We start from the raw sequence: 14,950 nt of genomic DNA, 5'->3' as shown, positions 1-14,950 counted from the left end.
ACCAGAATGTCGGTTGGGTGTTGAAACAGCTAGCGAATCGTCATTTAATTGTCTATTTTGGCGCATCGTATTACATGACGCGAGCATAGGAAGTGACATTCGCAAATTCGTGTAACGATGCCAATTGTCCAAAGAAACTTCGGAGGCCGGGGCCCCGAGTTTTCGCCTACGGACTTGCTCACAATTCCAGCCAAGGCTGCGTTCGGTAAGTATTCCCTAATTATATGCACCCAAGCTTTAATGATACTTTCATGCCACAGTAGAAGGAGAAAATGAAAAACTAATCGTAATTGTCGTTAGGCCTGGCTGAATTGAATATGCGAATTTTTTCAAAACTCGGTATAATTATTATTTCATACGTATTTTTATCACGTTTCCCATCTTCCAAAAACTTGCACAATTCCCAGCGACTCGTAATATCCGTAATACCGGTGATGGTATCAAATAGTCATACTTGGGTTATACATTATGTCATTAAACAGTCATCAGTTTCTACCATACAATCGGTATTTTCTTCTCATAAAATTTAAACCGATTCAAGAAAGTTTGCGAGAATGAAGATTCGTAATTTCGTTTCGGAATTTGCCGAATGAATTTTATTAAAAGAAGAAGAGTAAGAAATTTATTTTGATGCGAATAAGTGTGCATATTATATGCGTACAACGTTTATTCCCGCCCAGTGATCCTTGACCACATATAACTGAGTACGGCACACAAGAAGTCCAGACACATGTACCGATATAATTATAGCCACGATCGGTACACGAGTGTAGTCGGTCATCGATGACGCAATCAAATGTTTTTGTAACCGACTGGCCATGAGTTTACGTGCTTTCCAAGAAGCAAGAAGATGACGCGTCCCGCCTTGTTGGAATCATTGTGAGCGTGTGTACGAATATAAGTTTATAACAACACGCAATTTCGATATAAATATTGCGAGCGTTGTTTAACAGCGAGATAAAAATTGATATTTTCGATCAGTAAAGCATCGATTTTTATTACGGCTAGACACGAGCGAGAAAAAGCGGAACGACGGACCGGATTTACGAAAAAGTCAACATGGCCGCCGTTTGAGACGCGCTTCGAACTTTATTTCGACTGTACGAATAGTCAGAGCGATTATCAATCGTTCAGTGATGTTTCGTTCCAATGAAACTAACAGCAAGCATGTTTGGGTCGACTTTTCACCTCTTAATGAAAACCTCAAGACCGAGAACTGGACTTACGAAATTAACTCGCAGGTTAGTGCACACATTAGTACTTGCTCAATACTATTTGTAATGTAATTGTACAGAAACGAGTGACGAGGAAAGGAGTGCAGGGTAAAAGTAAAAACATGTAATTTGTTAACACTGAAATACGTATTAAAATATAAACATTTATTGAAACCAAAAAAGAGGTTGTATAAATTATCGTGTATGCTGGTTAATAAATAGTATCTGCGATATGGCATAATGCCACTGTTTATACCGCTTGTGGTAATTTATAAGGCATTACATCCGCGTACCAATTGAGGAGACGACAGGTAGATACTTTCAAAAGATTGACTCGATGAATTTGTAGCCTGGGGGCTCGGCATATACCCGTACAAAATTATCCAATCGGGTATTTCCCGGCTGTTCAGTGTTTGCGGTCTTCCTTAACACGGTACAGACGCATAATATATATTCAAATTGACATTTACATGCAAGTTACACATGAACACATGTATGCGCATATTACAGCAATATCATCGTTGCTCGAGGCGATTCGTTCCGCGATCGTGGCGAAGTTGTATTTTATACATTGCCGATGATCTTTCCGAAGAGTAATAAATATGTAATGAATAGAGCAATCAAATGGGAGATATTATGAATGGAGCTTCCTTCGAAAAAAATTGATTGGATAAAAATGAACAAAGACTGTAACTACCCGGCTAATTCAGCGACGAGATTTTTCGTTTGTGGATACAAAAATCAAAGTTTTAACTACCTCGACTCGACCGGTCTATTAATTGGCTAAAGGAACTGAAGAGAGGCGTGATACATTATGTTAGTACAGACAAAATCGCGGTAATTATGAAACGGACCCACTCAGTTATTTTAAACTACTAATCATTACATTCTTTTTTAGTTTTTAACCACGTGCTTTAAGATACCGTAATATCAGACTATTTATATAAGATCTTAAATCATGGTGGAAGCGGCAATTTTCAAAGATTTACATTCCCCTCTGACACGGTACTCAAGTAAGAAAAAATTACATGCCGAGTTATGAGTTTTTTCCTTTGTTCTCAATTCACTACTTTTTCATTGTTCACGCAGGCATTCAATCAATTTCAATGAGCCTTAGATCGTCGATTTCTGACCAAAGAATCCCAAGATATCGCAGTTTAAAATCTCCAGCCGTTAGCGCGAGTATTAGCGGTACTCGCGCTAGTGCCAAACTCCAAGGTGCAATATCTCGAGATAGGATTGTCTAAATCCACCGATCCAAAGCTTGTTCATTTTGTCTTAAAATACGCCAAGGTGTGGGGAATGAAGCAATGACGTAGCACGTATTTGTTTACGATTTGAAGAACTACTTTTTTTTTACGTGTTTCACTATGATAAAAACTGCGATTACGATTCGTTTTAATTAGAGCTCACGTAAAAATCTCCCACCGATTAAGAGGCTCCCCAAAATTATTCAGTCTTTTTTTGTCTATTCCTCATCGCTGCTAGCGCTGAAACTGTCGCTGCCCGAGCTGCTTGCATCTTCGCCAACCCTGGTTTGGGTGAACCACGGCTGACGGGGTACGTTTTGGAACCCCTGATTGAACCCGGACGAAGTGGCAACGCTGTTGGCGCTGCTCGACGAACCACCGCTGCCACCGATTCCCGCGGAAGCTGCTGCGGCTGCTGCGCTTGCGCTGGCGACTGGAATGCCCCCTACAAAGCTCGTTGATGCTGCGCTGGCGGCGCTGGCAGCGCTCGAGCCCCCGGCGCCGTTTGACTGGCTACCGGAAGTCGAACCTGCAATCGAATTGTACGGGTAACCTTTGCCGTCGAATCCGCTCAACTGAGACTGCGCGTTACTTTGACTCTGCGCCAATCCGCCTTGGGCCTGTGAATTGGTCTGAGAATTCGCGAAGCCGCCGTTTCCGCTGCTCTGGGCAGCCGCCTGACTCTGAGCGTTCGCATTGGACAACCCATTCGAGTTCCAACCCTGCTGCGCGAACCTGCAACACAAGGAGATAATTCAACTAACGGTTTGCGATCAGTTTTTTTGACAGTCGACTTTTTTTTAAACTTTCCACCTAAGCTCCACCTTCAGCATTCCGAGAGCAGGAACTTACGGAGAGTCCAACGTCACACGCCGTACACGCACTTTCTTCCGAAACGAAGACAGTTTCCACTTCCAAAGTGGGAGATTTCCTGATTTTGAGAAACTCACCCGAGTCCCGCTTGCTGATAGTTTCCGCCGAATCCCTGCGCGTTCGCCTGGCTGATGGCGTTTGCTGATCCACCCTGATCACGGCCAGGACCGAATGAAGGCGGCGGATTATTTCCGGGGTAAAATCCTCCTTGGCTCGGACCAGCGAATTGCGGTGGTGGATTTCCGGGTTGAAATTGACCCGGTCCGCCGGGTCTACCGGGTCCACCATCCCGATTGTTCTGGGCATCAGCGTTACTCTGGCTCTGGGCCCAAGCGTTTCCCTGACCGTTGAAACTGGCTTCGCTATGACTCGCTGCGTGCGCTGACAACTGGTCAGGAAAATAGAAACCAGACTCCGATCGAGCTGTGGGAAATTAATTTTTTTGTAGCTTTGAATCATAACACATACCGCACAAAACCAAAATTACGTCCAAATGATGTTTATGATCCGTCGTTTGACGTCTGAAGACTAAAAATTGCTACAGACGTCTTTTCCAGTTAAATAATCGGGTCGTACGAAATCTACACGTGGACTTTCAATTTCGCACAGTCTAGAAATTGGCATAACCAATTCAAGTTTCTTGCTATACGGGACCGAATGCAGGAGCGTGCTTAATTTTAAGGAATATGGTACCGAGAACTGGGCTATCAGTGGGCTGTTTCAGGTTAATTGCGTGAATACGAAAGTACAGATAACTTAGTAAAAGGCTCTAGTTTCTGCTTTAGCTTCTGATTTAGCTTTTATGGAATATGATGGAGTGAACGACCGACGTGCCTCTCGATAATTTCTACACATGTCCATCACCAGGATTAGAGATGCTCGATAATGCGTTGTGGCGAATTGCCCACTTGGGAATGAAAATAAGAAGCAGAAAAAACTTGACGCGAAGCAAAGAGCCTCGTTTAAATATTCAGTGTTGACGGGTAGAAAAAGTAAAATAATCTTAAAAAGAAGGTACGAAAAATAGGGATAGAAAAAGTTCCGTTCATTTTAACCCACCAAAAGTCGTCGTCTCGACGATTACACGACCAGGTTCTACTTAAAAATTCAGTTTCCTTACAGTGCTGCAGTGGCATTTTTTTATTTTTTAATTTTTTTTATTTTATCACTTATACATCAGGCTCTACTCTACAGGCAGGAATAGTTGAGTTTAGTGCTTAACGCGATGAGACTCTTAATAAGCAGATATCAATGTACATGCGTGGTCGGTGATTGCGCAATATGTTCTTCGTATTTTTTACTATTTTGTATTTGTTAGTGTTGCTTATTTCCATTGGTTTCAACAAATAGCCACTTAACAGTAATTTATGAGTATACTAAGCAGTGAGTGTGAGATTCTATACACCGATGGGTATTCCTTGATCAAATAAACATAAATATTTTTCGCATCGCATTAAATTTGTTACTTTTAAGCGCAGAAATAAGAAGAAGAAGAAGAAGAAGAAGAAGAAGAAGAAGAAGAAGAAGATAAATAAATGGTGATCTCTGGTCTTACCTGATATAAAGAATATCGCCAAGGCCAAGATTATCTTCATTTTGTTCGTACGTGTGTTTCTTCTTCACTTAGTAAGGCCGTGTAAAAAATATTTCCTCTCAACAACGACAAATTATTTTTGTTTCCTCACAGTCTGTCTTGGAGAAAATACGTTTAGACTATTTTTTTTTTTTTTGTGTTTGTTTTGAAATGTCACGTGCGTATAATTACTCTCAGACTAATTGTCTCGAGTGGATTGTGCCAAGTGGACGGCTGTCATGTGACTGAAGCATCATCGGTGTCCGTCTCCAGTTTTATACCCGATTTCTGTGTCGTCTCTCTATTTCCAAACGTGTGTACAGTGTACATACCTGTGTATATGCGTGGACATAACGCGGAGGAAATAATATTCCGTTGGTGCAGACGGCTCACGGACGAAATTTCGACGGTTGACCGCGCCGTGTTTTGACCCTATGGAAAGCGTTCGTCTGTACGCTGGAGGACATTCCCAACCATACGAAAATAGAAGAAACTTTCCGAAGAATATAAAAAGGAAGAATAAGAAGCGTTGGGAATAAAAATAGTTGAGAGTTTGTGGTAAATTGCTTGGCGTGGTAAGGTGGAATTATGAATATGCATGAGGTTCGTGAAATTTACCCGACTGCAGGCAGACAAACCGTAGCTTCCGTGAGTGTGAAAGGCCCGAGTTGGTTTTTCTTGTCCGTGCATAAACTTGACTGCGAACGAGTTCATTGGCGAGGTCGCATTATAGCATCACGGTAAAACCTGTGCGTAATCAATTCAACCACCGTGCAACTGGTAATTATATCGTCACGAAGGACGAGGCCGCTGCGAGTTACTGGAGTTTAAGAATTTAAGTACTTTTTGAATCATTCTTATCGCGGAAAATTAGCAAGTCGCAGCTACTTCGACTTTGAAAAATAGCCGTATAGTCGCATATAGTGGGTACTGAAAACGGCCTTGCGCGATTCACGAGTGAAATACAAACTTGAAGTTTAACAATTTTGATTCTTATGCTCCGGAAGAAGAATATTGAAAATGAAATCGAAAAAAGTAACAGTCGTGATCCGATACTAAATGAGTAGAATGCGAGAAGACAAATCAAATCGAGTATAGTTTTACAACTTCATGATCACACCTAAATTCAGGTGAGAATTTTTCGAACAGAAATTTCTTCTAGAATGTGAAATTACTGTCTTTATTTTAATTAATTTGTACATGAAAAAATAAACGAATTGATGTAGTATCATTTTTCAAACTGACGTTAAAACGCGCCCCAGTAATTCCCAGCCTCATTACGTATTCTGTTGGACATTCCCAGTGGCACTGGTGAACACAGTGACAGAAGTGAATTTCAGGCGGAATACTATTTTTTTTCCGCATTAGATTAAGCGGATAGACAATGCTAATTAAAAATATCGGGAATGATTAGCGCGCGAATAATAGCAATTCGAGAGGCAAGTGACCCTCGGTATTGTACCTCTAGCGTTGACTTTATGCCATCATCATCATTATCATCATCATATACGCCGTGCAAATCAATTCGGTATATTATTTATTCGTTAGCCAGTGTCTTGTATGCCGGGAAATATTTTTAATGAAAACAAAACTTAAGGAGATGTAATTTTCATTCTTTCTTTTATTATAGCCTACGGTTGCAGATTGCGGTGAATAGATCGTCGCATTTACATAATGCCTGTTCGTACAACATTATATGTTATATGAATGTGATTGATGATAGATCAATGAAAAAGGAATAAATTAATTCTACGGGTAATAGAACAATAAATAAGTCAGGGATACATTTTTGATTTTTATTTTTTCAAACATCTTTATTTATCACAATCGATTTCGAATTGACTTATATAAAATTCAAGGATAAACATTTGTCGTAATCGTAATAATTATTATTCGCTAGCTATCTTATCGTGTAATGTATAAACATTCAGAGTGGAATACAGTAATTGCTTCTGATTTTTTTGCCCATAAATTATCTGCACGTATCCAAGTTCCAGATCTTTTTCTTGTAGGACTTGTTGCAATCACCGATCGCGCGCATCATCTCTGTTTTAACGCCCCTTGACTCCAATCATCTTTCCTCCAGAATGGCCTAAAAAATAGAAGAATAAAATATAAATTATACAAAAGGTATAAAATCATTCAACCATCATCGGCTTATTTGCGTATCCAAGTTAGAGATCATCATGGTCTACTAACTGCTTGCACTGCTGCTTGCGGAGGCTAAAGATCCGCTCTCGCCCCCGGAAGACCAGGCCATGCTATCGGCCGTGCTTTTGCTTCCGCCGAAGCTGGAACTTCCGCTTGTGGCTTCGCTGTAGCTGCCAGATTGGCTTCCACTTCCTGCGTCACAAAAATTCTCAATTACCGTAAACGACATCGATGTAAACGCTTGAAATTTAATCGCCCGGGCATCAAACTCGATCGCCTTCAGTTTTTAACATATAAATGATCAATTTCTGAACTATGAAAACGCGCGTCAACTTGACACTGACCTCCTGCATGGGCGCCGGCCGAAGCGCCGGCATTCGCCGAACTTGCGTCTCCGTGGGAACCACCGAAATTCGAGCCCAAGACTTGTTGGCTGTTTGATCCGGCCGAGGAACTGGCCTCAGAACCGCTGATGGCATCGGAACCTTGACCGTGACCTTGAGCGCCCCCTCCGAACCCAGCGCCACCTCCTGTCAGCAGACTTCCCGACTGTTGGCCCCCGCTGATTCCCGCCCCATGAGCCGAACTTAGTCCGCTACCGGAAGATTCATGGCCAAATCCTTCAGCATTTTGACTCCCGCCGATTCCCGCCCCATGAGCCGAACTTAGTCCGCTACTGGAAGATCCATGGCCAAATCCTTCAGCATTTTGACTCCCGCCGATTCCCGCCCCATGAGCCGAACTTAGTCCGCTACTGGAAGATCCATGGCCGAATGCTTCGCCGTTTTGGCCTCCGCTGATTCCCACCCCTTGAGCCAGACTTCCGAAGCTACCGGAAGATTCTTCGCCGAACACTCCGGGTCCTCCATGGGCCGCGAGTCCTGCTCCGTGTTGATGTTCGCTCTCGTGGTGATGGGCGTGCTGATCGCTCTGTCCTGGGCCGTGTGGCGCGCCTGGGACATGCTGATTGTCGAATGTCAGCCCTTCGCCGATTCCCGCAGGTCCAGCATTGTCGCGAATGTTGCCGTGATGCCCGTGGCTTCCGGCTTCAGCGGTGGCGGAAGCGCTGGCTTCACTCTGGCCGCCAGCCAGACCGATTCCTGCAGCCTTCGCGTTCGCATCTGCGTTAGCGTTTGCTTCGCTTCCGCCGGGGCCGCCGCTTATACTTCCAGCACCTGCATTAGCTTTTGCGCTTGATTCTCCGTCTGTTTTAGGTGGGAGAAAAAATCAAACGTTACATTAGACTGGACGAGATCCCGGAGAATTAAAGAAACTCGCTGGAGCTTCTTTGGTTTTAATAAAGAAGAAAAAAAAAACACAGGAAGCTTCTTGCAGAACAGATCGTTTTCAGAATTTTTTTCACTACTTCAAGTCTAATAATCTCTCGAATAAGTTCACTCGGTTCAAATTTTTTACCAGAAATATCCCGGATTGATAGTAATAAACCTTTGATTGTGAGGTCGAAAAACCGAAAAGCCTCGAATGATTTCGAATCTATGGAACTAGGCCGTAATTAATCGACCTATGCATTTTGATACTGTTTTTTTTTTTTTCTTTTCACAAAATCAAAACCGTCCGCACGTCAGAGTAAACGCGTAAGGAGAATATGGAAATTAAAAACCGCGATTCTGCGAATCAGGAACGATTGTCAAAAACGATCGATTCTCACAATATTCAACGATCCCGCGATTATTCGGTGGAGAATTCCCAGAGTAAAATAGCGTCTGGAGAAGTGGTACTAGCAGGGTTTGCGAGAGTCGGACCATCCTTTCGCACCGTTAACACTTTTGCTAATGAAACAGATCATGCTAAGCTCATGAAAGAATATCAGGAACAACGTTTCAATTTTCCCCGCATTTTTTTATTTTTGTTACGTTAGTCGACCTTTTTTCGCTTTTTATTTTTAACTTACGCTCCGCGTCGACTCCATAATGGTGTCCTTGTCTGTGGGGTCCTCCCTTCACTCCGTAGCCACCTGGAACAGCGACGCAAAAAATAAAAAGACAGAATAAAACAGAATGAGTGAAAAATGAAAAAGAAAGAAAAGATCGGGACGAACAATCGAGCGTCAAATTCGCGAATTCTCGTTTACGTAGCAAGCCTGAACGAATCGCTGCTATTATTTTATTATGCTACATCCGATTCTATTCATTCGACGGTGAACCGGAAGCTCTCGTTTTTGTACCAGGCGGATAGATAATGAGCAATTTTTAGAGCGGAATATTTTGAATACCTGAGTTTTATTTTTGTTTTCTTTGATTTCAAGGTTTATTTTTGACGTACCTGGTCGAGCGCAAACTGTGGCGAGGAGGAGGGTTAATCCTAAAGCCGCTCTGCCGTCGAGGATCATCATCGTGTCGTAATTGAGTTTTATGTCTCTAGGTGTCTGGCGCTGTCAGTTGCTGATCTTATTCGTAACTCTGCGACGCTATGCCAATACGATCTTGACCGATGGCTTATATACCGATCTTGGCCAACTTCTCCCACCAGTGAAAGGACGATGCACAATGGCGGATCGGCATACGGATTTATGCCGAAGATCGATGATCCAATCGTACTTGAATTATATCTACTGCTAAATTTGCAGAACGCTTTCGGGAAAGTCCAAGAAGACGAATGATCAGAGGATGGTCGAAGAAGCTGAAGTAAGAAAAGACGAGGGAAGAAGAGTGTCTCCTTTTTCATGAGGATCGGTATGCATTACGTGTTATATTTCCCGTCTCCTTAGTTTTCCTTGTACCCAAACTAATTTTTGTCAAGATTGTCGTTTGATCGGTTGTAATGCCGCTGCAATTGCACGTGTGCTGCAGGAATTCATGTTTTTCTCGATTTAGACTGCAAAAGTACGGTTTGCAAAATCTTTTGAATCTGTAATTTAATGTAAAAACAACAGAATAGTAAAATGGAAGAACGGTGTTAAAACCATCGCGAATCTTGCTATGGGCTTCAACCTTGTCTGGACAAAGATGGCTGCGCACCGAGTAAACAGCTGATCGTTTCGGCGGAATTACGAGAATATCAAGGCCCGTAAAAATGCAAGCTGTCAGAATTTTATTGATTCACATTAATTTCGTACAGAGTAAAAAATTTATGAGAAAAACAGATATTAATGGTTAAGTATGAACCATTCATGTTTCTCGGATTCGGACAGTGAAATTGACATTTAAGATAACGATTTAAATATGTACAGATAATAACATATCCTTTGCTCAGTCTTACTAGTAATATAGATCAAATCGATTCACAGTTACAAACCTTTGTGCATGAGTTGAACAACAAGCTCGACGAGAGACCGAGATTACGATACTCAAGGCGACTGGCTGTATCTCAGATATCTGACATCTCCTTTGTACGCAAATCTGTATGCGAAGACGAATAAATACATGAGTTATGATAGCTGTATGTAAAACTTACATTCTCGTTACTCAGCCTACTGCATAAAACTGCTGTATTATTAATTACGATAATTAATGCAGCAGGTACATAACCGTTAGAATTATTTACCAAGTATGTAGCATTAACGTATATTCTTATATCTTTGCTACATCGTAATTCCTGTCTACTAGATTTACCCCGAGGCTGTTGAATTCTTATTAACAATTACAAGAATCGCGTCTCTTGTGTAAATTGCAATTACCGTACACCCGCAAAAAAGTATTCACAACCTAACGTTTACTTGATATAATATTTTAATTATCGTTATAATTATTATCACCAATATGGACTCACGATTTTTAGATTGGAAAAAGTATTCTTATAAGACAACGGTCCGATTTTCGAGGTCAAGAATATAATAACATTTCTGAATAAACGTCTGATTGATGCCAATCGATCACTATCATTAAATTTGCTTTAACTGTGATTAATGCGTTGCGTTACATTGTGTTCAAGATTTATTTCTTATACTTACAATTAAACAAACGTATAAAAATGAAAGAGGTTATAAGAAATAGTTCCTATATACGATTACGTATTAATTTATCGCTATTGTTTGCTGAAATATGGCATAAGAGAAGAAGTAATATAAATCGGCGATAATTCATGCCACGTATTTACGGTGTACGTAATTACGCTTGCGTTTTCGAACTGCAATTATCGCATATTATATTTACATGACAACTGAGTCACCGCAGAAAGTATTTATAGAATATAAGTACCCATCTATCGCAAGAATGACTTTCGATAGATTTTCCTTGACTAAGCGAAATTTCGAATAATATTTTGGCGATGTGTCAATTGCGCTAATAAACGTCGATAACAGTTTCATGGTTAAGAGTTCTTGTTAATACAGAAATTATATCTTGTCCGCATAGATATTAAAGAGATTCCAAGAATCATTTCAACCAAGCTGCCATCGTCTAAAAATCTCCGAACGCTGTTTTACCGAGAAGAGAAACAAGATTTAAGAGTTATCAGAATCAGAAGAACGTAGATAAATACAAGGTCCAAGGTGTTCCAAGTATCGTGCGTAAATATACGGTAAATTTTCTTGTCGATAAGATGTTCGGCAATCAACTCGTTATTTATTGTTGCCGGTGATGAAAAACACCCACAAAGCTTCAATGTCGGAAATCCAAACGATTCTAGGTAAGTTGGAACGAACGAGCAACAAATCCTTTGCACGGCAAAATGTTACACAGCTGATAATCAACTTCTACAATGGAAGCATGTGCAAAAAATGATAGACTGAAAAATAATATGAGTGATTGATACTCGAGTAGATAATAGAAAAAAGAAAGAAAGAAAAAAAGGAATAGAATAATTCTTGGCATAGCAGCCACGGCGCTGCTACGCAGGAGTTCGAACTCGTGATTAATGTTGGATAGTTTTAGGGGTCATTGCCACCTGAGATGAGGACTCTTGATACAATGACCCGTTAACTGGCTGAGCGAGTGTGAGATAGTAAACGAATATCTGTGTGCGATTCACAAGTGAACGGGCAATATTTACCGATGAAAATACCGAGCGACGGGTAGATCAGAAAATGTATTGCATGTCTAACGTAGTTTAATCAAACGATGTACAGTAATGTTCATTAATGTTCACCCCTCCCGGTAAACTTGTTTGCGGTCCGAAACAAAATGCGACCTCGTTTCTGTACGAATTATGTGACAATGACTGAGGATGCTGCCGACGTGAGAGAATGGGAGTCATTGTCATATAATTTGTATGGAAACGAAGTCGCATTTTATTTCGGACCGCAAACAAGTTAGCCGAGATAGGAAAGCATTGATACACATTACTGTACGTACATACCAATACGTGTGAAGTATGGACCGAACGAGTAAGTGACATGAGATCTTCAAAAGACTTTGTAAGTAGATGTCTATTATGATGCTTTTCCAAAGTTCAGTGAATCTTGAAAACAGACGAAATGATAAGCATTGCCATTGAACTCTTTCATTTATCATGTTCTGACACATTTTTTGTCTTAAACTGATTTTCAGAAGCATTTTTCATGCAACAAATAATGCAAAAAATCAAGAGATATCGTGGAACGAAAATTAAATTGGCCAATTTGGTAATAAAACAAGATTTATGGTTTTTTTGACTGTACCTATTAAATCGTGCGTCGCACCCACTTCTGACTACGTGCAATCGCTCGCTTTCGCAATATTACGCCTACATATGTGTAGCGTCTGAATGAATTATTTCAAGGATTTTCCTAACGCAAGGAAAAATGGTCTGAAAAAATTCGAAGGTGTCAACCTTCCTTTGCTGTCGAGCGGAAAACTTTTCCTTTTAGAATCGATTTGAATGATGCTTTCTAGATTAAGTTGACCCTACGGTATTCAGCAAAGGCACTTAAAACGTCGTGAAATTACAATGGAAATTGTACGTTTTACGGTTGTAACTGTTCAATCCGCTGTTCGTAGCGACTCAAGACTAGACTTAAGGGGGGAGCCTGCTTTAGAGGCTTCAGAAAATCGATTTTTCTTTTTGCATAAATGTCTTCCCAAACTATCCGCGAATGTGTCCCTAAAATTTCAGACGCAAATTCGAAATATTTTCGGAGTTACAGAAGAAATAGTGAGCAAGCGTCGAGCAGGTATACGAGCGGTTTTTTGAAGTTTTCAACCAGTTTTTTGAAGAGTCTGTACCAGTTTTTTGAAGTTTGGAACCAGTGTTTTGAAGAGTCTGAAGGGCAACTCTATGGACCAGGAATCGCTGATTAGCATATTATTGCGGTAAGTTCAAGATAATTACGATTTTTTATACACGAAAACTTTGACGCACGATTTCTCGGTTTTTCATTTTTACGCTTTTTCCAGACTGGCGGGAGAGATAGGGGAAAAACTAAACGTCCTATCGAAACGAGACGAATTGCATTGTACTCGGGATAGAATTCTCTTCTAGTTGAACCTAAAAAACCTTAAGAAAGTTAAGATTAACCCACTTTTTAAACAATCTAAAGTGAATTCTTTTCCGACAAGAATAAATTTTTTTTTTTTAATTTGCAAAAAATTGTTGAATTGTTCACTTTTTGTGAAATTTTCTTGGTTTAACTAAAAGCTATACTATTGAGAAGTGAAAATTTTTTTGGTTTCTTTGTTTCAGATGGAAATTGCGACCTGCACCTTTCCCACCGCACGACAAATGCAAACGCCTCGGTGAAATTCTTGTACCAGGCATAATAAGACATGTATCCTAATAAAAAAATTCGAGAAGACTGTTGGAATACATAACAAAAAAACCCTAAAAGTTTCGTTTTACTCGGATATTTCTTTCCTTCCCAAAAAAATCCTCGAAAAAACCGATTTTTTGAAGCCTCTCAAGCAGGCTCCCCCCTTAATCAGGTTCTTTCTTTCGTCATTTTCCAAATACCGCGACCAACGGACTGAAAAAATAAAATGAGGTCAATCTTTTCCCTTCGTGATTTTTCAGCAGGTGCTCTTTCCGTCGTAATTTCTCTGCCGTTGGTCCTACGCACTTTTCGCTGCATTTTCTGAGTTCCTGGTGGTCCAATCAGTCAATAAAAGGTCATACAAATCAAATCGGAGACCGAAAATTTTTTGCCCAAAAAATAAGTGAGGCTAACCCCTTAGTATTTTTGGCTAAAATTTTCGAGATTTTTCAAAGTGCTGGAATAAATTCTTTCATGCACTATTACGACGTAATTTTGCGAGAGGAATTGATTGGGCGCAGTCCCAATACGCTGCGAGCAACGGATCAAGAATGGCAGCCAAAAAACGAGAATCCGAGTTTCCGCCATTTTTCAGCAGGTGATCTTTTCGTCGTAATTTCTCTGCCGTTGGTCCTACGCACTTTTCGCTGCATTTTCTGAGTTCCTGGTGTTTCAATCAGTCAGAAAAAGGTTATACAAATCGAATCGGAGACCGAAAATTTTTTGCCCAAAAAATGAGCAAGGCTAACCCCTTAGTATTTTTGGCTAAAATTTTCGAGATTTTTCAAAGTGCTGGAATAAATTCTTTCATGCACTATTACGACGTACTTTTGCGAGAGGAATTGATTGGGCGCAGTCCCAATACGCTGCGAGCAACGGATCAAGAATGGCAGCCAAAAAACGAGAATCCAAGTTTTCGCAATTTTTCAGCAGGTGCTCTTTTCGTCGTAATTTCTCTGCCGTTGGTCCTACACACTTTTCGCTGCATTTTCTGAGTTCCTAGTGGTCCAATCAGTCAATAAAAGGTCCTACAAATAGAATCGGAGACCGAAAATTTTTTGCCCAAAAAATAAGCAAGGCTAACCCCTTAGTATTTTTGGCTAAAATTTTCGAGATTTTTCAAAGTGCTGGAATAAATTCTTTCATATACTATTACGACGTAATTTTGCAAGAGGAATTGATTGGGCACAGTCCGAATACGCTGCGAGCAACGGATCAAGAATGGCAGCCAAAAAACAAGAATCCGAGTTTCCGCTATTTTTCA

The 14,950-nt window shown here is 40.7% G+C and overlaps 2 protein-coding genes across 2 annotated transcripts; both read right to left on the bottom strand.

Annotated features, from left to right (window-relative positions):
- Positions 1-1,358: 1,358 nt before the first annotated feature.
- Positions 1,359-5,172, bottom strand: LOC124219720 (spidroin-2-like). The gene is made up of 3 exons (XM_046627715.2): positions 4,893-5,172; positions 3,415-3,760; positions 1,359-3,199 (listed from the first exon to the last, which is right to left on the bottom strand). The coding sequence occupies exons 1-3, from the start codon at positions 4,930-4,932 to the stop codon at positions 2,683-2,685; spliced, it is 903 nt and encodes a 300-aa protein (XP_046483671.1). The 5' UTR covers positions 4,933-5,172; the 3' UTR covers positions 1,359-2,682.
- A 1,520-nt stretch (positions 5,173-6,692) lies between these two features.
- LOC124219717 (uncharacterized) lies at positions 6,693-9,503 on the bottom strand. The gene is made up of 5 exons (XM_046627711.2): positions 9,345-9,503; positions 8,974-9,036; positions 7,406-8,266; positions 7,110-7,253; positions 6,693-7,002 (listed from the first exon to the last, which is right to left on the bottom strand). Exons 1-5 carry the CDS (start codon positions 9,412-9,414, stop codon positions 6,962-6,964), a joined length of 1,179 nt encoding a protein of 392 aa, XP_046483667.1. The 5' UTR covers positions 9,415-9,503; the 3' UTR covers positions 6,693-6,961.
- Positions 9,504-14,950: the final 5,447 nt, after the last annotated feature.

Source organism: Neodiprion pinetum, chromosome 5, assembly GCF_021155775.2.
Source record: "Neodiprion pinetum isolate iyNeoPine1 chromosome 5, iyNeoPine1.2, whole genome shotgun sequence".
NCBI lineage: Eukaryota > Metazoa > Arthropoda > Insecta > Hymenoptera > Diprionidae > Neodiprion > Neodiprion pinetum.
This window is presented reverse-complemented; position numbering and strand designations above follow the sequence as displayed.